Source organism: Bos grunniens, chromosome 6 (assembly GCF_055505025.1).
Source record: "Bos grunniens cultivar Pamir isolate PY7600 chromosome 6, Bosgru_T2T1.0, whole genome shotgun sequence".
NCBI lineage: Eukaryota > Metazoa > Chordata > Mammalia > Artiodactyla > Bovidae > Bos > Bos grunniens.
In genome coordinates, this window is record NC_141170.1 from 111,834,818 (window position 1) to 111,860,347 (window position 25,530).

Consider the following 25,530-nt stretch of genomic DNA (forward strand, 5'->3'; position numbering starts at 1 on the left):
CTCCTGTTCCCTCCTTCCTCTCCTACCCTTTCCCCCTCCTCCCTCCCAGCTCACTTCAATGAGTCCTTGCTCTGCGCCAGGCATTCTAGTCATTAGAAAGTTATCCCCACCTTGTATAGCTAACCATGTTTTGGAGGGAAGAAAGGACAGCAGACAACCTAAGTATATAGAAATTTAAAAGGTGTTAAGTGCTGTGAAGCAGGGCAGTGGGATAGAGCACACTGGTGGTGGTAGTTTTAAACAGGGGAGTCAGAGGTTTGCTAAGAAGGTAACATCTGAGCCGGGGGCCATGGGCATTCCAGATGGGGGGCATCGGGTGTGGAGGGCCTGAGGCGCAGGACTGTCTCGGACGTTCAGGGCTAAGAGAGGAGCCCAGTGTGGCTGGAGTACAGAGAGAAATAAGATGAGTCAGACAGAAAGCAGGGTGGGGCCCAGGCGGGAAGCAGGTCGGCTTCTCCTGAAGTGGGAAATCCTGAGGTGTTCTGAGGGGCGGAGGGCCATGAACCGACAGTTATTTGAACAGCGTTACTCTTAACTTCCGTGCCAAAAAGTGACAGGTGCCAGCAAGCAGGTTTGTTAGGAGAGGCCACTCTGCTGGGAGTCTGGGTGGTGACAGTGGGCGTGGAAAGAGTGCTGACGGATGAGATGTGGTGGGTGAGGAAGAAGAGAGCCAAAGGGTGAGCGTAGGCCTTTGGTCCTGAGGAACCGGAAGGAGAGAGGGTGACAGACGCAGGGCGGTAAGACTGCAGGAGAGGAGGCCCAGCGTGCTCGGGGGCGGTGCCCGTCACAGCCCACGGAGACGGGCCCTAGGGGCTCCAGCGCCAACCCTGCGGAGCTCAGGGCAGTGCCTGCTGCAGACGGGAGCTAGAGCGTTGGCATAGACTGTGGCTGCTGGCCTGACGCAGGTCAGACCCCCGCAGGGCTGTGTGCGCAGACAGCAGAAGGGTCCCGGGGCCTGAGCCCTGGGGGCCCACACAGGGAAAGCAGAGTAAACCAGCAAAGGCGGCAGCGGGAGAGGCCGGGGAAGCGGGAGAGCAACCCGGGAAGCAGGTGAAGAGGGCGCTCTGCAGGGAGAGACTGTCAGCTGCCGAGCTCACAGCAGAGGACTGCGAGCAGCCCACGGGGTTTATTGACATGTTGGCCACCGCGACCTCCGTGGGTCTTAGTGAGACGTCATGTCCGTGTTCCCCAGGGTCCTAGCTTCTCTGGCAGAGTCCAGTTTTATCCGAAAATCAATTATTTGAATGTACGTTAACTCTTCCTAATTGCACTACTACTGAGAGCCTGGGCGTGAGTTTTGATCCAGGAGTCAGAAACCACCCCTCGCTGCCCCAGCTCTGACCCCTCAGCTATAACCTGCTAGGTCTCGCGGGGAAGGAGCCAAGGCACGTCAGGGCTGTCTTCAGTAAAGAAGCAGAGTACATCACCAGGTAAATTCCCTGAGGGCGCCTGCACAAGGCTCATCAGAGCCATTCTGATTAAACGTGGTGACTCTCAGACAATTAATACACTGTCTAAAAACAAATATATGTGTGCTTATCAACGTCCATACAGATACAGCAGTTGCCTTTCATGCCATAGTAGATTTCTTCAACTGAAGCTGGGCTTCCTGACCGTTCAGTCTGCTTAATCCGTCAAAGAGGACCTGTCTGGGCATGAGGGCAGAGACGCAGTCACCCGACAGCTCCGTGAGCTGGAGCGCCCAGCCCCGAGCCCGTCTCAGGCCTGCGCTGCTCGTGACACCGAAGTTTCTGGTTAAGAACAAACCATGATTCTCTCCCAGGCGTCTCTAGGAAATGCGCCACCACAGCGCGCTTCCTACTTACTATGGGCAGAAGCTGTGGGTAAAAGAAGAGCTGTGAGTCGGCCACGCCCATGGTCATGACCAGTTGCCTCTGGTAGGCCCGCTCGTCTGTGGAGATCTCGGGTCTGCCGAGCAGCACGCAGTTCTTCAACAAGCAGTTCATGTACACCGGCAGGACTTTCATGGAATCCGGCAAAATCAGCTGGAAGAGAGAGACACTGGTTTCAGATGCTTGTGCTCTTTGCTGAGAATCAAGGCCCACTGCACTTTACCTGTAAAAGAGAAACAAGATTTGCTCTCTGAGGTTGCAGAGAGGAAGAAACGATAAGCCACATGCAGCACCTAGAGCAGGGAAAGCAGCACAGGGCAGGTTTTCAGAGAGCGGCAGGCGGCTGTCATGCTCTCCAGGGCCCTGGCAGCTTGGCACAGCGTTCCTCAGCACAGCTCACCGTGGGGCATGTGGTCCCGGCCATGCCTCTTACCAGCTGTATGCCTCGCGAAAACTCCTTACCCTCTCGTTTCCTCCATTTTCTCTTCTAAAATAATAGCACCTCTACTTCACGATCCTGGGGTGGTTAGGAGGATTAAATTGTTTCTGATTTGTGCAGTACTTATAGTAATGCCCAGCACACAGTGTCATACACACGCTTATTAAATGAAATGAAATGTATAAGTTATTTCCTAATCTGTATTACCAGCTTCTTTCTACCTCTTGAGCAAGAACAGCATTTCCAACTACCCCCTCAGTCTCTCTTCTTCTGTGCTCTTCCTCAAGCTTAGACTCACAGTCACAGACTCATCAGACACTGAAGGAGGACTGTGTCACAGGTTCTATCAAAGCCTCAAGGCCTCTGCAGAGGAATGAGCCATAGTCCACATGCAGATGCCTAATGTGCACTGGGGATGATATGCATACAGACAGATAAACCATAATAAGGAAATTCAAATTACAGTGCCGTTCAATATATATATAGATATTAAAACAGGAAATATTTTGTGAATTTATTAGGTATGTCACTAAATGATAACAGGAAAAAATCAAACTCCTACAATTCCACAAACATGTTTTTCCTCTTATGTTTCCTGTTTTAGATACTACAGCTACTAGATGAACCCTGATTTCACTTTTTCTTTACCTTCAATTAGAACACAAATTCTCTCCATTCCTTTATAATCCACCTTTATAACCTTTAAAATCAACCTGTACCTTCTTCCTCTCCACCCTCTCTTTGGCTTATGTGAGCTCATTCTGACTTCATTCTAACTGCCTCCAAGTACATACCATAATGCTCCAAATAGTAACACAATTCTAGAAACATGAGTAAAAAAATTACAAATAATTTGCCTGTGTGTTTAACCTTACCAACACAGTTTTACAAATATGGCTAAGAATCAAGAGAGACTGTCATTTCTTCCATTTATAGTAGGTCAATGAACAAAATATCCAAAAGAAAAGCATATACAGTAGATAATCTGCAAATATAAATATCTGGTCTATAAATTCATGATTTTTTTTTAGCTTTCTATTTTAATATTAAAAAAATATTCCCTTAACAGAATACACGCTGAAAGGAAAATTTCCCTTAGGGCTCTGTTATTAATAGGATTTATTCCTCAAATCCCTTTATCATCGCTTCTCATGATCTTCTAAGTAAGGAATATGTAAGACAGAACTTTCTAACTGGTTAAGGAAAATATATTTTAGAACAATTCTACTTTGCAGTTTGTTTTTCCTCTCAATTTTTATCTCCTTTCAAAAAAACCAAAGACAGATAAATGCATGTTTCCTCATATGAGGAAATGCTCTTAGAATTTCTTCTCTAGCATAAATTTTTTTTTAATTGAGAAATAATGTTTAACATTATATTAGTTTCAGGTATATAACATAATAATTGATACTTGTATATACTGTGAAATGATCACAATTCTAGTTAACATCATCACCATACAAAGTTACAGAGTTTCCCTGTGATGAGAACTTTTTAATATTTACTCTTGGCAACTTTCAAACATGCATTAACTAGAGCAGCTATGCTGTACATCATATCTCCATTACTTCCTTATTTTATAACTGGAAGTTTGTACCTTTTGAGCCCCTTCGCCCATTTTGCCCACCCTCCACACCTCCCGGCAGCCACCAGTCTCTTCTCAGTATCTGAGCTAGGTTTTTGTCTTTTAGATTCCCCATACAAGTGAGACCATATGGTATTTATCTTTCTTTGACTTACTTCACTTATTTAGCATAAAGTATTTTTATTTGACAGCATTTGGTACTGGAATATGCTTTCAGCCAAAGAAATTTAGGATTTAAAAAAAAGAAAAATTACGATCCAAGGATACAGGACACAAACCATGGTCACTGGAGCCAAGTGGCCCCAGGGCTATTTCTGGGCTAATTACCAGTTAGGGATCTTACCTGTTATGGATTAAAAATGTTCTTAGATCCCCATAGAGAAGCATGTATGTACAGTTTTTAAATATTATCTTGCAAGTCACTGGCTGTTTCTCATTAATCAGGTCATATTAAGACAGTTTAGAAATCTGTTGCCCTAAATACCACAAAGAGTTGAGCTTGGCCCATGATGACTCTTTCAGGACTAAAAAGTCTGATTAGAGGAGACTACAGAGGGCAGGAGGAACAGAACAGAGAATGAAAGTAAGAAGGAAATTTTGTGATGAAGAAAATTGAGTTAGAGTGAAAGAAAACAGACAATGTTTTTGAGGTAGGGAAGGAAATGTGGTAACGGATCAGTACTTAAAACCTTTCCTTGCCTCCCTGATCTTCTCCATAAATAGTGAAATTACTCTCGGGAAGAAAAGGTGTGAGTGAGGAGGGAGTGCAAATTCATATGAGTCCAGTTTGAATTTGGAGAATTCTCTGCTTTGGGTTTTGAAGTAACAGATGTGGTAATAGAAAAAAAAAAAAAAAAACTATTACTTTCCAGTTAAGGTGATGCGACTTACCTCCTGTAGTCAGTGTACTCCCATATGATGTAATATATTTACGTTTGGGACAGTGAGTTGTTATATTTAATAAAAAAGGAAGCTACATTGCTTATGTAAGGTTAAAAATTGTTTTAATGTTGTTTTATATTATATGTCTTAACCCAGCATCTATCCTATGACTTGCAGAATGGGTGCCTCCTTAAATTTTGCACCTTAAGCTCCTCTTTTGCATCAACCTTGTGCTGGCCCTGGCAATTCAGTAAAAGCGTATCTCCTGAGGTTCAGTTCATATAATGCAAGTACACAGCTCCTTAACAGTCTTGCTTGGACCAAGGAAACTTTGAGCTCTGTAGTATTGAATAAAACAGAATTCCTTTACAAATTTCACCATGGAAATAATTTCTTGCAAGTGAACTATGGAAAGACTACCAAATTTGAAGTTATATTCTCTGAGAAAAACCTCAAGTCTGGCCATTCTGTTAAATAATGGTGTATTTTTAATATATCATTGTTACTAACAGTATTATCATCTCTACATTTTCCCTACTCCCTGATGGGTAAAGGTACAGCTGAAATGTGCTAATGGAGAAAGAAAAATCTCCAGAAGAACAGGAATAATGTTTATCTACTTTTTTCAGAAACAGACTGGCATCAGAATGCTGTCACTCCAGAAATAAACTGTGCAAACAGATGATCTAGTAGTAAAGGCAAAGCTTATAACTTTAAACCAGAAGGAACCGACCAGTTTTATTTCTTCCCTAAGCAGGCAACAGATTTGTTTTTAATGTAAGGTTTTTTGAATCCAATTGTTGTAGCAAATAAACTTCCTTAGAGCTCACTAACTGTACCTGTTCTTCTTCAGCAAGTCCTCCTGACGTGTGAGACACTCCAGACACAGAGCAATGTTGCCAGAGCTCCAAAACAGTGAGACTGGGGGGGTGCAGTGGTCCTGACTGGCCTGTACCCAGGAGCTCCTGGGGGGCTCTGTGTAGGATGTTCCGAAACGGGACTGACGCTGAGTTTATTGAAGAGGCAAACCCTCTGAGTAACAAAGAGGGCGGACTCACACAGATCTAAGAGTTGCCTCTGTGATTATCAGCAGGAGATGAAAGAATGGATGGCTACTTTAATCCCTCTGGACAGCAAAGGGATTTCTGTAAAAAGTCCAAACTAATAACAGTCTTTTAATTTCCTACATTACCCAGATTATGAATTTGGTCCCAGATGTATCTCTACTATTGTTGCTGCTGAAGGGTTGCTTTAGGTGGGGTTTCAGGTGTCACTGTGGACAAGAATTAACCAGAAAGTCTCCCACCTGTTGCTGTCTTCTTTGATTCTGGGTTCAGATGTTCAATACACAGCTATGAAAAATGGCATCTAGCTATGATGGGAAAGATTATGAAAAAGAGAACAGATGCAAAAATAAGTGTGGGCCTGAGGTTCTGCCTTTTTTTTTTTTTGTCTTTTGTTTTCATGAGTCAAGTTTATTTAAAAGATCTTCTAAAATTTCAAGTTATTAGCCAGTTTTTTTCAAAACTCTTCATACCTATTATTAATTTTTTGTTTTTTTGGCTGTGAGCATGCGGGTCTTAGTTCCCAACCAGGGATCAAACCTGTGCCCCCTGCAGTGAAAGCACTGAGTCCTAACCACTGGACTGCCAGGGAATTCCCTATTATTAACTATTAAATACAAAGAACTTCAGAATTTATAAGTTTTGTGTTTATAAAATATAGATAAGTCATTTCTGCCATTAGCTTGTGTCAACTTTGATTGTTAATATATCCAAAAAGTATTTAAGCTTCCCCATTTCACAATGTAATATTCGTCATCTATATGCAAAAGAAAACCTGATTTATACTGACATTTCTTACATATAATATTCTTTTGTTTTATGTAATGTAGTGACTGTCAGCACAATATGCACACACATTTGAGGTTCCTGCATGTTGTAAGGCCACTAAGTTTTTTTTAATGTTGGCTGTAAAAATACCATGGGCTTCCCTGGTAGCTCAGCTGATAAAGAATCCACCTTCAATGCAGGAGAGACCTGGGTTCAATTCTTGGGTTGGGAGCATCCCCTGGAAAAGGGAACGGCTGCCCAGTCCGGTATTTTTGCCTGGAGAATCCCATGGACAGAGGAGCCTGGCAGGCTACAGTCCATGGGGCTGCAGAGTCTGACATACCTGAGTGACTTTCACACATAAAAATGCCGTGGTCCCCCAGTGGCACCCCCAGTGTTCTCGGCTGCAGCTCACCAGACAGCATCTCAGTGCCCAGACGACAGCAGCCTCGGCAGCAGAGCGCGGCGTGAGCAGGTCCCTGAAGACAGCGGGTGACTTACCTGGCTGGCTGCAGAGGGACTAGCACAGTTCTTCCGGTAACAGGCCAACATGTGGGCAGTCTGGTTAACCAGAATTTCCCGAATGACCTTCAAGGGTTGGTGAAGAACGGCTTTAAAAGCTGTTTGCACAAAACAATGAAAAGGGCATAAAAGGTTTAGCTCAGAAAGGAATCCCTCCAAATGTAATCAAAGAACAAATTGCTATTATCTTCAGACCGCTCAGCCAGGAATAACAGCATTTTAAAATGTTAAGGTCATTGGATAAGGCTCTCCTCTTGAGTAAGTATGATGGTTTAGCCAAGGGAAAACAGTAGCCTACCTATAACAAAAGGCAGGAAATCGGTCCAGCTTCGTCCTCAGAAGATTAGAAACAGGACTCTACTCATAGAGAGAAGCAAGACCAGTTCACCATCTCTGATGTTCTGAACTCCTATGGGCTGGACTGCTCTTCCAAAGTTCAGTGTAGAATTTCAGCTGGGGTTTGGGACAAGGAGGGGAGGAGCAGCCAGGAAACTCCACCTCGGGCCCCTACCACTTCCTAATTATCTCGGTAAGGCTAATCCAGTTCAGTCTCATGTGAGGGGCCCTATTCTTCCATTATCTCCATGTGCCTCAGGACACACTGGCACACCATCATGAGTCTCAGGATCACCTTCCTCAATTGCAACTCTGTTGCCCTGGGAAGGACTCAGTGTTCTTATTTGTCTAGACTTAGAAATGCTGACTCTTATTCTTCACCCTCTGCTTTTATAAATTCCGAGTTTACCCACCAGAAGGCTATACCATCCCAAGACCTATTAGCTACTAACTTGGTTTAACCCACAAGGCTGCCTGAACCACTAGGCAAGGTACTCTGCACCCCAGGATTAGCAGAGAGTTACCTGACTTGGCGAAAAAGTTGATGAGGGCATCTGTCTCGCAGCTCTTATACAGATCCGCCAACTGGGAGCTGCAGTTCAAGCCCAGGTTGTGAATCCGAAGTCGTCTCTGACCGCTGACAGTTGTGTAGAGCACGGCACACTGCAGAGGCAACGTGTTTGCAGGTTAGCACGTCCACCCAAGCTAGCCTGGTCTTACTTACATGCACAGGACAGCGTGCACAGCTCCAAGACCTCTAAACCCCCCAACAGGCTTTTCCTATTATTGCTAAAGACTAAACCTCTTGAGGGGGTCGCAAGGAGTCAGACATGACTGAGCGACTGAACTGACTGACTGAAACCTCTTGAGAAACCTATATGCAGGTCAGAAAGCAACAGTTAGAACTGGACATGGAACAACAGACTGGTTCCAAATAGGAAAAAGAGTACGTCAAGGCTGTATATTGTCACCCTGCTTATTTAACTTACATGCAGAGTACATCATGAGAAATGCTGGACTGGAAGAAACACAAGCTGGAATCAAGATTGCCGGGAGAAATATCAATAACCTCAGATATGCAGATGACACCACCCTTATGGCAGAAAGTGAAGAGGAACTAAAAAGCCTCTTGATGAAAGTGAAAGAGGAGACTGAAAAAGTTGGCTTAAAGCTCAACATTCAGAAAACGAAGATCATGGTATCTGGTCCCATCACTTCATGGCAAATAGATGGGGAAACAGTGGAAACAGTGTCAGACTTTATTTTTCTGGGCTCCAAAATCACTGCAGATGGTAATTGCAGCCATGAAATTACCAGACACTTACTCCTTGGAAGAAAACTTACGACCAACCTAGATAGCATATTCAAAAGCAGAGACATTACTTTGCCAATAAAGGTCCATCTAGTCAAGGCTATGGTTTTTGCAGTGGTCATGTATGGATGTGAGAGTTGGACTGTGAAGAAAGCTGAGCGCCAAAGAATTGATGCTTTTGAACTGTGGTGTTGGAGAAGACTCTTGAGAGTCCCTTGGACTGCAAGGAGATCCAACCAGTCCATTCTGAGGAGATCAGCCCTGGGATTTCTTTGGAGGGAATGATGCTGAGGCTGAAACTCCAGTACTTTGGCCACCTCATGCAAAGAGTTGACTCACTGGAAAAGACTCTGATGCTGGAAGGGATTGGGGGCAGGAGGAGAAGGGGACGACAGAGGATGAGATGGCTGGATGGCATCACTGACTCAATGGACGTGAGTCTGAGTGAACTCCGGGAGTTGGAGGGTGATGGACAGGGAGGCCTGGCGTGCTGCGATTCATGGGGTCGCAAAGAGTCAGACACGACTGAGCGACTGAACTGAACTGAACTGAAACAACACATAAGGGAGGAATGATGGCCAGCGATACACTGGGTGTCCATGCAGCATTTCACTGGTTTAAACTTAGGTTTTAATGGGGCTGTTCACATGCAAATACCTGCTTGCATTTCCACAACGAGGCTACACTTCCTAGCTTGGATTTTATTGCCAGGGATTCAGGTCCAGAAATAATACCTCCACATTATCATAGTCCTACTCCAGGCTCACTTCACCCAAAAAGAAACAGCTAGCTCTGGTGACAGGTTTTATACTAATGATAAACGTACACATTTTGGTAATGCGAACAAGTAACCATTTCCCCATTTCTGTGATTTTAAAGTACACATTAGTTACTAGAGTTCTTCCTCAATTTGATGTCAACCTCTCCCTTCTTTGAGAGTGATACTGTTGTCTGAAAACTGACCATTAGAATTTCTCCTGTTTTATGTCAAAGTCTCCATGGCTTCTAGTTAATCCTACTTGCTACAAAGCCATGTCCTGTGGACACTTGCTTCTGATATGATGACCCGCCTTGGCACAGCGCATGGCAGGGGTGCAGCAAACCCAGGGGGCTGGGGACCAATGCCTGTCATCTGACCTCAAGTCTGCGAGGTCTCATGCAAAGACTCCATAGACATCAATAGTTGAGAGAAACTGCACAGGAACCAGGGTGTGCAGAATAAACCACAGAGCGCTCCAATCTAGTGGCTTCTACCTTCGGAGAAACGGAGCTGGACTTCCTTATGGAGAGACTGACACAGCTGATGGTCTTGGGAGTCTCCCCAATGATCACTGTCAGTAACAAACTAAGCAAAAGACAGGAGTCCGTTCTGAGTCACCTGAATCAAGGCTCCAGTGTCTTCACTGAGCTTGTCATCATGCTTGAACTCCACGGTCACGGCCTTGTCACAGTCGATGGCTGCCATCTCTACGTCAGTGGTGTTGTTCATATAAATGCCCCCAAAGAAGTCAGTGGCTCTGAAACCTGAGGAAAAACAGAAGTTTTGTTTCTCCTTATTTTACTGTCATTTTCTTTGTTGGCCTGTTGTTAGTTTCAAGAGGAAGCAATTATACATCAGAGACCTGAAAAACAGTATAAATGAAAGTACCTGTGCTGGTGCGAACCCGCATAATAGCATCAAATCCTATTTTCTTCTCAATATCATTTCTGAGGTCATTCAAAAACTGTTGGCTGTCCAAGTGCATCTAAAAAATAAAGGACGATCATGTCCACCAGGTGGCAGTAAAATACTGAAAACAATTCTTTAAAAAAAAATTGATTAAAACCTCGTTTATCCAGAAATCTTAAGGTTCTGAAAGCCCTTTCAATGTTATTTCATTTGTAATCTTTGATCTTATCAAATCCCTTAGCTAGTTTACAAAATAAGTACGTAGCTATGCAATTAAAAATAATTGCATTCATCAAGATAAAGATGATGAACATTTGTCACATTTGTTGGGGGATCACTCGTTCCCACTCCATGTTTCCATGTGGAGGTATACACGTCAGAGGCGCCTCCTCACCCCTTCTCAGGTGAGGGCAGGTGACGTCTGAGTTTGGGACAAGGAGCCGGAGGTCAGAGCTCAGCCTCTTCTGCAGCCTCTGGGTGGGGCAGTGGGGGCGGGCAGCCTGCAGGAGGCACGCATTGCCTGGCCTTCAATATTGGAGCTCGCAAGGGCCAGGGTCCACAGGAGACGCTTCTGTCTGCGCCCATCCTGTGCCTGGTGGTGTCTGTCTCACCACCAGAGATAGACACCACCAGACAGACACCATGGAGGGGAAAGGCGTAGCAAGCAAGTCCCACAGACCTGGGTCCCTTCCAGTGCTGACATTCTGATCACCTCTTGACTCAGTTAAGGCTTGGAAGAGGGGGTATAATGAACTGACCCCTTCAAACCATAACAATTTAAAACAAAACATGGTCACTTTAAAAAACAATCTTAAATATACGGAATATAAAGTTTTATACAACACATAAACATTTTATAGAAAATATTATTTCCCTCCAACAAGGAAGCTACATTGATATTCAAACCTGAGGCTGAATTGAGTTCAGTCTGTTGCCATACCTTAGGAAGCAGGAAAGCAATTTTTTTCCTGTAATTTTTTTAAAATTTTCTTTTTGATTGAAGGATAATTGCTTTACAGTATTGTGTTGGTTTCTACCGCACAGCAACGTCAATCAGCCGTAAGTATGCTTACATCCCCTCCATCCTAAGCCTGCATCCCACCCCGTCTAGGTCGTCGCAGAGCCCCGGGCTGAGCTCCCTGGCTGCACCTGAGGTCCCCGCTGGCTAGTGTTTGACACACGGTCGCGTGTGTATGCCAGTGCTACGCTCCCATTTCGTCCCGCCCTCTCCTTCCCAGGAAAGCAATTCTTAACCACCGGTCCATCCTTTTCCATCGGCTCCAGAGTTCACATTTGTCGGTTGCCCACAAGGGGGCGCAGCTCTCTTAAGTTCCGAGAGGCAGGAGGAAACCCGGGGAACAGACAGCGGGCATTTACCTGGAAGCTGTTGTATTTGTAGAGCGTCCCCCCCGTAAGCTGAGGCACGAGCCCCAGGGAGGCCACGTCCACGTACTGACTGGGGAAGAGGAAGAGGGTCACGCAGCAGCCGTGAGCCACGCAGTCTTTGGCCAGAGAGTCGTAGATGTTGGTCTGAGGCTGGAAAAGTATCTGAAGAAAAGGACGCACAGAGGGGGAATGAAACCCACGGAACGTTTCTGTTGTTAGTTTCTACTGCGTTCTCCGGGCTGAGGAAGCAAGCCGTGGTGTTCCCCAGGGTAGCGGCTGTGCGTCGAGCGCCTCGTGTGCCAGGCGTGTGCCACGTGAAGTGCACGCATGTGCGTGGTGTCATCTGACCCCCTGATGACTCCAGGGACGCTGACGCCGCTGCCCTCCCTGCACAGGCCGAGATGAGGCGACCTGTCTGGGGTCCCATGGCCCCGGCTGGACGCCTGCCTCACGGCTCACCCTGCCCCCTTGACTGGGTCCCAGGGCAACACCTCAGAGGATTTGAGCAAAGCGTATTCTGAGCCCCAGGCACCTCAGGACTGCCGTCCTAGGGGGCTGTCCATCACTTTCACCCTCTACCTGACCTTTCTGCATTTTCCCCCATTTCTCCCATCCCCGTAACAGTCTTACCAACCAGTGTCTTACATGGGTTATACATGAAGCAGCTTGAGATTTTATCTTAATGTAGGTCAGATATCACTTTCCCTAGGAATATACAGTTTCCTAAATTATTTATAATTCACAATCTTCCTTACAATGTACAGTACCCTGGATTTATACATTTAACTTTGCCCCCTTTCCTACACAAATCACACATGCCCTCTCTCTCTATTCTCTTGTAAGAACTGACATGACATTTCAAAGGGCAGCTGTTTACAAATACCTTTTCTTTGTCTGTATTAATCATTTTTTTGTCATCTCTGTTTTTGAGCTTCCCTGGTGCTTCTGCAGTTGGCAAAGAGGAATGGAAGATGAACAGCTTCCCAGGACAGTCTGCTGCCTTTAAAAAAAGAAAAAAGGAAAAAAAAAGACTTCGGTGGGAAAGTTTTATTGTAAGGGACTCAGAAAAATAAAATATAAGTCCTTTCTATGAGCCGAGCACTGTATACATCTCATTAATCCTCACAATAACCTTGTTTGTGCCTTATATAGACTGGGGAACGGCTCAGGGAAGCTGAGAGATCTGCTTCAAGTCAAACAACCTGTAAATGAAAGAGACTATAAATATGAACATATCGGCTGCACTGCGGGGCTTGCAGAACCCCCAGCCGGGACAGAAGCCAGGCCCCAAGCAGTGACAGCACGGAGTACCAACCCCTGGACCACCGGGAATCCCCAAAGAGCCAACACTTAAATGTAGGACTCTGTACCATGATGTTTTAAACACCTGGTAAAATGATGTGTCCAAGTAAAAATACTTTCTCCTTTAGCTAACACAAGTCTTTCAGAACCAGGTGAATCCCAAAAGTAGAAGTTTCGATTCCCAGGATCCTGATGGAATAGGAGCTCTTCTTTGAAACCGTCAGTAAACACACATGACACCCGCAGTGCTACCCGAGGAGGAATGCGCAAGAATGCAGTGGTGCTGCGGCAACATGAGCCAGAGGAACCAGCTTTCAGGCAAGAGGACAGAAGGAAAAAATGTGGGATCACGATGACCCTGTCGACCTGTAGTCCTTGGGAAGTAACAGAGCCCAGGTGGGCGCCATGAACATCGACTCAGCACTAAGTTTAAAATCTTATTTAAGGAGCTGAAGTAGAAGTAGCCTATGAGCAAAGCTTACTGAAAGTAGTTAACGCGAGATTCTGCCCCCCTGCAGTCCTGCCTCTCTCCAAGTCGCCTGGGCACGTTGTTGCCTCGAAGCAAAGACAACCGTTCTGATCACAGAGCTGGCTTTTCTCCCTGTGATGCCTGAAGGCTTTCCATTACAGGATAAAGTCCACATCCCTTTATCTGGGCGGGAAGGCCAGGAAACGGTGGGATGTGTTACACCAACATTTGCTGTGTGCAGCTTTGCCCCAGACCTTCGCACACATTTCTTATTTCATGCTGACAACCTGGGGAAGAAGGTAGGGCTGCATGTTAAGGTCAGGAGACTGGATGGCCAGTCTGGCCCAGGTCACACAGCATGGAAAAAGAGTTTCAAGGCCCTTTGGAGCTGAGTCTGAATCTGTTTTCCAGTCTAATCTTCTTGCCCTGACCATCCCCTACACTGGAAGTTCTAACCCTTCCTGCTTTCCTGGAGTACACCATATGCTTTACACACCTCTTTCTCTTTGCACTGTCCCCTCTGGCTGGAATACATCTCTCCCTTTCTGTGACCTGGAGCGGTGTGTGCAAAGATGGGGTTCAGTGGCACAAGCTGGTGTGCCCGGGTCAGCTGCAAAATGTGTTGGGAAGTTATTGCTAATAATCAGGTATGTGGGTTTGTGACTAACTTCCTCAAAAAGCAAATGAAGAGAACTCAAAGTTAGCCCAATCCTAATGCGTCTCACCACGTGACATTCTGATGTGCTGTGTGGACTGGGTCCCAGCGGGAGGGTCCCCACTGATACCCTGGGGAGGGGAGGTAACCCAAGCCCCACCTCATCTTTGCTGTGGGACTCAGTATGAGCAGCAGTTTTACTGTTGCCCGAGACTTCTATTACAAATTACTGACAGACACAACATTAATGAGGAGGAGGGAAGGCCGCCTTCTTGTAAAGAGTAACGAGCATGGACAGTGGCCCTCCACGTGCAGACACAGCACAGGAGACGCAAGCTGTCAACACTCCAGCCAAGACACACACTAGTTCCAATAACCGAATCCTAGTAATATTTCCAGTGATACTGATAACAACACATTCAAGGTTTTGAAATTCCATGACTAAATTTTTTTCATTTTTATCACTTTTACAAAAGTATTTTTTTGTCTTAATTCAAGTAGCAGAAAAGGTATAAAACCTTTCTTAAAAGTCTATCTTTTCCTTGACTTTTCTTGCCTTACCTGCCCAATTTCCCTAAGGAATTTATTATCAAAAATTCTTCTATCCATCTAGATCTTTGCTATCCATGGAAGGATTGTAATTTTATACCACAGGAGTTAAGATCATGGGTATAGTTCCTATCTGCATGGGTTTAGAATGCCAGCCATTCTATTAGCTAAATGACACTGGGCAAAATATTTAACTTCTCTATGCCTCAATGGGGCTTCCCTTGTGGCTCAGCTATTAAAGAATCCGCCTGCAGTGCAGGAGACCTGGGTTCAATCCCTGGATTGGGAAGATCCTCTGGAGAAGGGAAAGGTTACCCACTTCAGTATTCTGGCCTGGAGAGTTCCATGGACTGTACAGACCATGGGGTTGCAAAGAGCTGGACACGACTGAGCGACTTTCTCTTTCACTTTCATGCTTCAATTACCTAATTATATGACATAGGAATCATCGTAACTATTATACAAAAATATTGAGAGAATTCAATGATCCAGGACATGGTGTTAATCATAATTACACATACATGATTGCCTAGTTAATATTACCCATTGAGTAAAACTCTGAAGGAAAAAAGATAAAGTATAATATTAGAGGAAAAAAATTAAGAAGCCATATTTATCTTTTTTCTTTATATATGTAATGGCTACTAATTTCAGACTTCTAATTGCATTATCACATCCTTTAAAAAACCTTTGATAGGTAGCAATAAAAGAAAGAGCTCCTATGGCTTCATATGCTTTATGTCCCTGCAAAATGTTATGTTTCTGCCAGAATCTGGTTGTGCCCACGAGGGTATCACACAGGATTAGACGAGTGACGCGTCATTCTCGTTATGATGGAGACAGGTTGAGGAGGGCTGACCTGGAGAACCCACTATTCAAAACTCAGCTCCAGCGCCCTTTCTTCCGAGAGAGGTTCTCATCGCCTCGGCAGGGCTGCCTGCCTCTTCCTCTCTGCCCCCACTCTGCTTTGTAGGTGAGGCTTTTCTGGAATTCATGACACCTCATGTATTCTGCCGTCTTCCAGGATCTCTGGTCCAGCAGAAGGCAGGCCTGGGGCCTTCCTCGCATGTGTTTCCCTAGCACAGCGCCCTCCCTGCGCCCACCTCAGGTCTGGCCCCTCACCCCACAGGTGCCCCATGAATTCCTGTGGAGGGATGGTGGTGACACAGCATCTGGAAACCAAACTGAAGCATTCATGAAGACGACTGAGAGATGAACTCCCCGCATCTAACGATGTATTTGAAGCATAACCGCCAAAGGCCATTTCCCTCCAACTTTTTGGCTAACTCTGTTTATCTCGTTTTATGGGAAAGTGAAAGCTAACTCAGAAATCTGTTCTGAGGCCAACTTGAAAGACATTGCCAGCAATTCACATACAGTTGGGTTATAAGTGTCAGATTTTAAAATAGGTGCAGATTTTGAAAGACTATATATAAAAAAAAATACACTAAGAGTGCAAGGGGCTGTCACGACGGAGGCGTGTACAACAGAAAACAGAACTGGCGTGTGTGTGAGAACGCTCCAACAAGCCCCTTTGTATCTTTGTGACAAATCCGCGCGTGTTTTATGTCCATTTTTGTCTTCCGTCTTTGCTTCAAAAAGTTTATTACAACTAGTTATATATAGCTTTGACTTGGCATCTATCCGATAGAAGGTAAAGCTATAATTCAAGTGGGGGAGTCTGGTTCTACAGTGTCTCCACTTGGACACAAGTAACAGGCAGTGCACGCTGCTGTCCTATCGGCTTCTCCTCCGATCCAGGCGGGTGAGGTTCCGGGCTCCGGCCTCCTGGGCAGGATACGCTGAGCTGTTCACTGACCTGCCGCAGACCTGGACGCCCTAGAGGTACTCGTTGCTCTCCTCCCCCACAGCCTTCTTTTGGGGAATATTAGCAATAAACATCATGTCTTGTATTAGAGTTACATCTCTTCTACACACTGTGAGCAACTTAGAAACAGGGACAGTAGTCCTAACACTGTCTCATAAAACACAGGCATTTAGTCCATCTTTGTTGACTGAAAGAACAAGCGAATGAATGATGTGGTCTCTTCAATATTTAGATACTACCCTGCAGGTTCTCAAAACTGTTAGCCTTCAGCCTGATGATGACTTCAGGCAAGAATTTTAGTACCCTTGTATATGTATATACAAATTTAAAGTGAAGTGAAGTCGCTCAGTCGTGTCCAACTCTTAAACACAAATTTAAGTCTGACTGATTTTTAGCCACACAGGCCCTGAAAGATGATGAGATAATATGACTGTCAAAGGCAGCTGAACTATCGTACACACATCAGACATTTACACATTTTTATACAAACACACAACACATTTATCCTATTTTTTCTTCATCCAAACCTGATAAAGTTGCTTGAGGCAGAAAGTATAACCCACAGACAAGCTCCAACTGTACAACAGTAGTTTCTGCTCTTATACAACAAATTATAATCACCTGGAATCTTCCTGGGAGATGCAGAAGAAACATTTTTCATTAATTTGTTATTTATAGCAATAATCTACTTGTAAAAAAACTTTTGAGGAAACAGACAATTAAAGGCACATCATAATAGAATTACTAAGGTACATGCAGAAATTAGTAGAAAGGTCAGGGAAACTAGAACATCCACCCTAAGTAGTAGTAGTATTTTTTATTGTAGTTCAGGCTAAAACTATGAATTAGAATGCTTATCACAACTGACTCTGGGAAACCAGCTAGTGAATCTTTTCTACACGTTAGAGACTGAATAATGTCTCCACTTCTCTACACAATAAAGAAACTTTCTTCATTGTGTTCTTTCTTAATTTAACCATTAGTTTAAAGCATAGAAGAGCTTCTCTGGTATCTCAGCGGTAAAGAATCTGCCTGTTAATATAGGAGACACGGGTTTGATTCCTGGTCCGGGAATATCTTCACATGCCGCGGAGCAACTAAGCCTGTGTTCCACGGCTACTGAGCCCTGGAGCCCGTGTGCCACAGTTAGCAAAACCTGGGGTCGGCAACAAGAGAAGCCACTTCAATGGGAGGCCTGCACACCGTGAGGGTTGCCCCTGCTTACTGCAACTAGGGCAGCAAAGGCCTAGCACAGCTGAATACACAAATTAAATTAAAAATAAATAAAAGCATAGCATGAGACGTTCAGTCATAGTTCAATGAAAAGCATTCTTAGTCCAAGTGTAATGTGAAGTTGGAAGGGTCAGGTATGCAATTTCCTGGGGAGCTAACTTAATGTGAGGATATTCTGAGAGACTGCAGAATGAGTAGCAATTCTTGATGCTGGTGGTTCCTAAATACAGATAATCAGTAAACCGTGGAGCTGATGAATCAGGATCTCTGGAAGTGGGGCCAAAAAGCTGTAGTTTTTAAAAGTACTTGTCCTCTAAACACGTGACCGCACTGACATGAGGTGGGGCCTGGCTGCCTCCTGGGCCTTCTGCAGCCGCGGAGTCCGTTTCAGGGCTGCGGCTGGGGGACATCCTGCCAGCAGGCATGGGGCAGTAACCGCCACCGACAGCGTGACAAACTCTTGTCGTTTTGTAAAGGCAGCTCCTCATCTTCATAGAAAGACAGCTCTTTACCTTCTCCAAAAGGAGCTCATTCTACTTTGTGAGAATAGTGTACTTGTTAACTCTGACTTCTGATTAGTTATATTTAGATGTTCATTTCTTCTCTTTAAACATCAGTGGAAAGGCATATGTTACTCTAACATTAAAACTGCAAGTATAATATAAAAATAAAAAGGAGATCAGCTGAAATGAACTGGCCTCTGCTAAAGGATAAGCAGCTGAGAACACGGGCGGTGCAGTCAGCGTGGTGCTGAGTGACCTCCAAGAACACCCTGCTCATTAAGAACACAGCGCTTTTCCGTCATGTATCGTAACACCACACTTTGGACATGTGGAAAGCACGCACACAAACTGCTCCCTTCGTTTTTCTTTCTAGGATGCTTAGCAGCCTCTAGACCACCTGTGGACTGCAGTGTGGAACCCACTGTGACAAGACAGTATTGCTCCCTTTTAGAAATGATATATGGGGTTGAGCTGGGATGCTGTATGCATATTTTAATGAAGCCTATATTTTCCATTATGGATGAAACTTTCTGTGTGTGTGCACGCCTATCTTTTTAAAAATTTTATTTACTAGCAACTAAAGAAGAGCCACTCTGCTGTCTTAACTAATGATTTACTGGCTTGCGATTCTCCACTCATCTTTCCTCTCAGGCACGCACATGTGAATATACTGCTACTCCCAGGACGAACTCTTTAGGGTAGAAAGATCTGTAGTGTCATGTATAACTTATCACATATCAGGAAATTTATGTATGAATTTCTAGACACCTTTTCGGAGGAGAGAATAACAACTGCAGAACTTTCAAACTGAAACAGATATTTGTCTTTAGCAGTGTGGAATAAAATAGGAATTCCTAAAGTCTTTCTGTAGCCCAAACAATGATCACTGCTGGCTTCCACGGGGTGAAACTTAACATCTCCAAATAGCTTTCGGATATAAAATTTATCTTTAACTTTACATTAAATTAACATGTATTGAGGCTTTTTGAGGGATATCTGCAGGTCTTTGATCTCATCAGTAAATATTATGAAGATCAAAAAACCCAGGCAAGATCTATACTGGAACCAGACTAAAAACGTCTGGACGCAAAACCTATGTGGAAATAGTTCATAAACTTAATTCTGTAGGGTTGTTGTTGCTGTTTGTTATTATTGCTAGCCATTTTATCTTAAAAAATTAATTTAAGTGTAACTTTAATAATAAGATTAAAAAACCAATTTCAGGAACTAGCTGTCTAGGCCAAAGGTGACTCCTATGCTAAGGTAATAATGATTAAGAGTGAAGCACTTTCCAACCATTCCGCCTTCCTAAAATCACTGCCTTTATTACTACGACAATGACCAGAGTCACTTGGGCCCAGCTTCCCAACCAGAGACGTGCCAGCCCCACACCCGCTGGCGTTCGGGAAGGCCCGGTGGCATTTGCTTCTGTCACTGACTGTCACGACTTTGCCCCTGCATGTTTGAAAACCCCAAGGAAGGAGAGAAATGGGGGGTTTTCCTCTTCATATCTGGTAGTTCAGATGTTGTTGCAATAATTTAAAAATAGATCACATAAAGTTCATATGAAAGCCAAAGGGAGGAGCTAAACTGGAAACCCGACAGAATCGGCTGCTCGGATGCTAACAGCGCTGGAATGTAAACGCTGGGGGTGAGCTGCGGTCTGGCCATTTCCTCCTGAGATTCGCGGGGAAGTGGGGAACAGCCTCCAGCAAGCTGCATGTTTTAATGAAGGCTGTGTTTTGTTTCATGGATGAAACTTGCCGTGTGTGTGTCATTTTTAAAGTTTACTTACTACCAACCAAAAGTGGCTTCTGCTCACCTTTAGGGCTTCCATGCCGGCCTGGATGACAGGGGCAAAGACGGTCTCATTTTCATTAGAGTCTGCAAACATCTCTGGAATCTGATCCAATAAACTGTAAGAAATGAATGAGCAAAAGGCTTTAAATACTTTGCATATTTATAACAAACATCAGGAAGTAACACATCAAGGCTAAATACATGTGGCGTTTATTTTACACTGAACACCTGGGGGTGAATTTCACAGGTCCCTCCCTCAGGGAATGATATCCTGGCATGGTTTGGCACCAAAATTCATGACTTGGTTGGAAAATTTACAAAAATCACACTCTTTATAAATGTCACTTTTCTATTGACCACATTTCTGATCTCTTAGACCATGCATTATACAACAGTACTAGCTACATCATCAGTGAAAATGCTCACCCACGCACAGGAAATAACTCCTGGGCTGCCTTTCCAGCAAAGAGAAGGGACGGACAGGCTGAGTGTGAGGACTCACACTCACACGGCTGAGTGTGAGAACTAAAACACTCCTCATTTCAGATACTGGTCTACACTGAGAAGAGACAGACCTAACAGAGTTTTATAATCCATGTGTTAAAACCCCTTTGTTAATGACAAAACAAAACATATGTGATTGAATCAAGACATGAACAGACAGACAAGTGATCTGGGTCTAAATTATAAAGCACTTGGTACTTGCTTGTGAATCACAGATTGAGATTCTCGATAGCTGACAAGGAAGCCATCCAACAGAGGAACAAAGACCTCGCTAACGTCGGTCACCACCATCATCTGAGGCTGGGCCAAATTACTCTTTACATTGAAGAAATGCAGGACTTTGTTGTATGTGATAAAACCAACTCGAATTGCAGAAGTTTCTTCTTGATCTTCCCTGTGAGAGAGGGGGAAAAAAAAAGTTTGAGGCTCTTTCATAAGTTTATGAGAGAGAGGTTTCTATGAGAAATTCATTAAGGAATTTAAATTAAATTCAGTAAGGAATTCCATAAAATATATGGAAGATATGTTTAAAGTTTTGTTATCATTTATCAGATGTAGATAATACTGAGTCACAGTGGTGGGGTGGGAGATATTTCAAAACTAAGTAAGTTGATAAAGAAAAAAAATTCTCAAAAACCTAGGTAAAAAAAAAAAAGATATTGTGAATTTATTTGTATTTTTCTAATATATTTATTCTCAAGCCATAGCAATTACAAAGTATTCCACCCCCACCATCATAAACAAGCTAGGCTTATTACATTCTTTATAAACAAAGCTCTCAGAAGTCACTAGAAGGTCAGAGTAACAGATGGAATATCTGAAGAGAAACACACATTCAGATGACAAACAAGACAGCTATTTTATCAAGAAAGGACCTGCTCCTCCCCTGTGACTCGTCTTACCCATTCTCAAGACTCAACAGGAGATGGGCTAGATTTTGAAAGTTATATACCATACAATGGAGAAGGAAATGGCAATTCGCTCCACTATTCCTGCCTGGAGAATCCCATGGGCAAAGAAGACTGGCGGGCTACAGTCCTTAGGGTCACAAGAGTCGGACACGACTTGGCAACTAACCCACCACGCCATATAAACAAACATACAGAGAAACCCGTAAGACAACCACATATACGGACTGACGATGAAATTACCAGGGAACCATTTGTGATACTCACAACCAGACAGTAAAAGCAATACAGACTACAGAATTGCAGCAGAGAGTTTAAAATTCTTGCAGAATCCCAGGACAAGGCTCTGCTCTTCCTGAAAGGAGTATACAGGTATGAATCTTCTCACTCAAGTCTGTACTGAGTAAATTCAGAGTTGAGCGGTCTGGACTCCAATTTTTTCCTCTTTCTCCTTCCCCCTCCTGCTTCCACACCCCTTTCTAAAATAAGACACCTGGACGCCACTGATGCTTTTACTAAGAATCAGTGGTGGACATAACATGGTGCTCAGGGACAGTGCAAAAGCTACAGAACATGGATGCCACTTTCTCTGACCCTTCGATTTCAGTAAAACTTACTCTGCTCAGGGAGCAGCTTGTTTGAAAAAGCTCCTAGTGTGCTCGGTTTGCAAACTTTGCACCTGGCCTGAAGAGTTACTTGAGTACAAGAGAAAGGGAACCGGAATGATGTGAAGTTCCAGCTGCTGGTCCCACCGTCAACATTCCAGCTTCCTTGATGTTTCAGCAGAGTACAGGCTGACTCTCGACTTTAAACCCTCTTCTATTTTTCTGTTGACTTTGCTGACGGCATTTGCTCTTCACTGTGGCCTTGCTAAATGAGGGGGCAGTTGAAATAGATCCTTATAATCTCTTCCAGAAGCACTTGGTAAATGTTTGTATTCTGGACTCTTGCAACATTTTTAGAAATGGGAATCCTTACCTTTTGTAACTACACATACACAGACTCTCTCACACACACACATCCCCTGCACACCCTACACTGTATGACCTCAGGCAACCATGACTATACTACACGTTAGACTCTTATTCCTCAAGGCCAAGCACAAGTCCTCCTTCCATGAAACTTCCCCTGATGCCACCAACCAGAACTTATTTCCTTTTCCTAACTTCCTATAACTCCTTCTCAGTTGGCTCTTGGTAGATAGTGTCTTTCAGTTAACATTTCCCGAATCCTTGACTATAAACCAATAAAGGTCAGGGCTCAAGGCTTATGCTGTCTGCTCTGAGGGTCTGGCACAATGTGGGTAATTAGAGGTCTTGTTGAGGACAATTATCATGACGGTGAAACACGTGTTTGGGATGGCAGGTTAGAGCCCAGACTGATAAACTGATTGTATCTTTTCCCAACTCCAGGGGAATGATGTTGCGTTGGTAGCTTAAAATCAGCCTCCTGGAAATATTTACACTACAGGAATGAGCAAACAATGCAAATAAAGGCTTTGCTTATTTCAGAGCAGTTTTCCAGCACACCATTGGTTAAGCTCCTATTTCCCAGTGAACCTTGTATTACATAAGAGAAACATGTCCAGCAAATCATGAAGGGCACTTATTCTCTTTTAATAGTTAACTTGGAGTCAGCCAAGGCAAAAGACACAAAAATTATAGAGAAGAATCTGGATTGCTATTCCCCATTGGATTTGGACATTTTTAGTGATGGGAAGAGTATCCTGGGATTCATAGGTTCACTTAAATTCTAATTAACATTTTTTATAAATATCTAATCAGGACATCTCACATTATTACAAAACAGTAGGAGTAGTGTTTTTACTGGAACAGTTGTTTTTAAATTTGAGAAACAAAGAACTATGCTAAAATTTTCTTTTTCAACAGGATAGCTGCCTTGATAAACCATATCCACAAGAAAATGGAATCTGTCCCTCCTTCATATTAATTCTATACAAATTCTGTAAAGTTACAGACAGGATATCATAAAGAACAACATGGTTTGTTCCCTTTTTCAATGACCCTTTCCCTCAACACTCGCCCCTATTATTATGGAATGAATCTGACAGAGCAACACCAAAGATATCAAGTAACCTGAAGAACTAGAATATTCCAAAATCAAGCATTTTGAACATATTAGCTACACCAGCATTAGACACAAACAACTCAGAAACAAAGCCAAGAGTTTGGGGTGAATAACAAGTAAAACATTTCAAATCTTTTCTGTCCTTTTCCGGAAAAGTCAGACAGAGAAGTCTGTCACCCTGGCCGTACCAAAGACGCAAATTCAAAGTTCAGTAGTAAGGAATGGGCTTTCCCTTCTCAAAAGACTAGCTGAGAGGTGAACACACCTTGGACATGTGTGGTGGTGGTGGTTTAGCTACTAAGTCACATCCGACTCTTGCGACTCCCTGGACTGTAGCTGCCAGGCTCCTGGGTCCATAGGATTCCCCAGGCAAGAACACTGGAGTGGGTTGCCACTCCCTTCTCCAGGGGATCTTCCTGACCCAGGAATTGAACCCATGTCTCCTGCGTTGCAGGCAGATTCTTTACCACTGAGCCCCCAGGGAAGACCCGACTTAGACCTTAACCAAGACTTATTCTGAAGGAGATCAGCCCTGGGATTTCTTTGGAGGGAATGATGCTGAAGCTGAAACTCCAGTACTTTGGCCACCTCATGCGAAGAGTTGACTCATTGGAAAAGACTCTGATGCTGGGAGGGATTGGGGGCAGGAGGAGAAGGGGACAATAGAGGATGAGATGGCTGGATGGCATCACTGACTCAATGGACGTGAGTCTCAGTGAACTCTGGGAGTTGGTGATGGACAGGGAGGCCTGGCGTGCTGCGATTCATGGGGTCGCGAAGAGTCGGACACGACTGAACTAAACTGAACTGAATGGTGTAATTTTATAACTTACATCAATAGGTTATAAGCTTCATATCATTAGTATGCTGAAAAGGCACACGGGGTTGGTGAAGTGACTAGCCATGTGAATAGTCATGTGAGAAAGTAATTTGAAGCAGTTTGAGAGAAGGGGAGAGAGAGAGACTATTTCCAGAAATGAGAATAGCTTTCACACTCCTCAAGTTTGAAATTCAGATATAGTATATTAAAGCAGCCCTGTGAGAGGTCTGTGATCAAAGACGTCATTTTCGGCAGCAAGTCCATCCCTGTCAAGTGTCCCTGAGAATGAGGTAACAGAAACTGTAGTCACAACCGTTGGCAGGCAGCAAGGCCTTTTTCTTGCCGCAGCTTCATCTTGCTCCAGCTCATTCTTCACTGCAAGATTCAGTTTGAAATCACCTCAGTGTTTTTTTAAACATCCCCACTGCTTTTTCCAAACCATCTTCTTGAGAAGATGATGACTTCAGCTTCACAGATACAAACAAAACGACTCCTGGGAGGTCCAGCACCAGCGCTCACTCAGCTGAGCCTCACTCACAGGCACCACAGCCCCAGCCACACGTGGAGCAGAGACGAGGGGCGCCCGAGCTCTCACGGAGCCCTGGGGGCTGTGGACAGCCCAGCCCGCAGAGCACCCTTCCAGGACAGAGGCTGCTGATGTGCAGGGTGTGGGGAGGGGCGGAAGAGATTAAGACTGGCACACACACCAGGTTTCAGACGGTCTTCCACAGCCTCTTTTCTTCCTTAAGCATGCCTTCCTCGCATAAACAAAGGCTTTCTCCCTGCTCCAAGTCTCCTTCCTAGATGCAAGTTCCAATCCTAAACAAGCTAGTTTGCGTACGATAAAACAGTCATGTTGGCTAACACACTTTCCATCCTTCCTTTTATGCACTCCCGCTGCAATGACAAGACAAGTGATGTACGCTGTGCCCTTAAGTCACAGGTCACAGAGGCAGGAAGGCTGCCGAGGGGCCAGACAGGGAACCAGATGGACAGAAAGAAATTTGGCCAAAGAGCCACAACGGCTGTCATGAGAGGGCAGGTCAGTTTTCCTG

At 44.3% G+C, this 25,530-nt stretch overlaps 1 protein-coding gene across 2 annotated transcripts in view; it reads right to left on the reverse strand.

The window, feature by feature from the left end:
- SEC24D (SEC24 homolog D, COPII component) overlaps positions 1-25,530 on the reverse strand; it is a 116,452-nt gene that overhangs the window by 8,753 nt on the left and 82,169 nt on the right. For both annotated transcript variants that reach the window (XM_086407267.1, XM_086407266.1), the window contains exons 12-20: positions 20,862-21,053; positions 20,178-20,271; positions 12,700-12,816; positions 11,808-11,978; positions 10,410-10,506; positions 10,140-10,285; positions 7,974-8,112; positions 7,093-7,211; positions 1,827-2,006 (exon numbers count right to left, since the gene is read on the reverse strand). In XM_086407267.1, the coding sequence (XP_086263393.1) occupies positions 1,827-2,006; positions 7,093-7,211; positions 7,974-8,112; positions 10,140-10,285; positions 10,410-10,506; positions 11,808-11,978; positions 12,700-12,816; positions 20,178-20,271; positions 20,862-21,053 (1,255 nt within the window). The remainder of the gene's footprint in view (positions 1-1,826; positions 2,007-7,092; positions 7,212-7,973; positions 8,113-10,139; positions 10,286-10,409; positions 10,507-11,807; positions 11,979-12,699; positions 12,817-20,177; positions 20,272-20,861; positions 21,054-25,530) is intronic.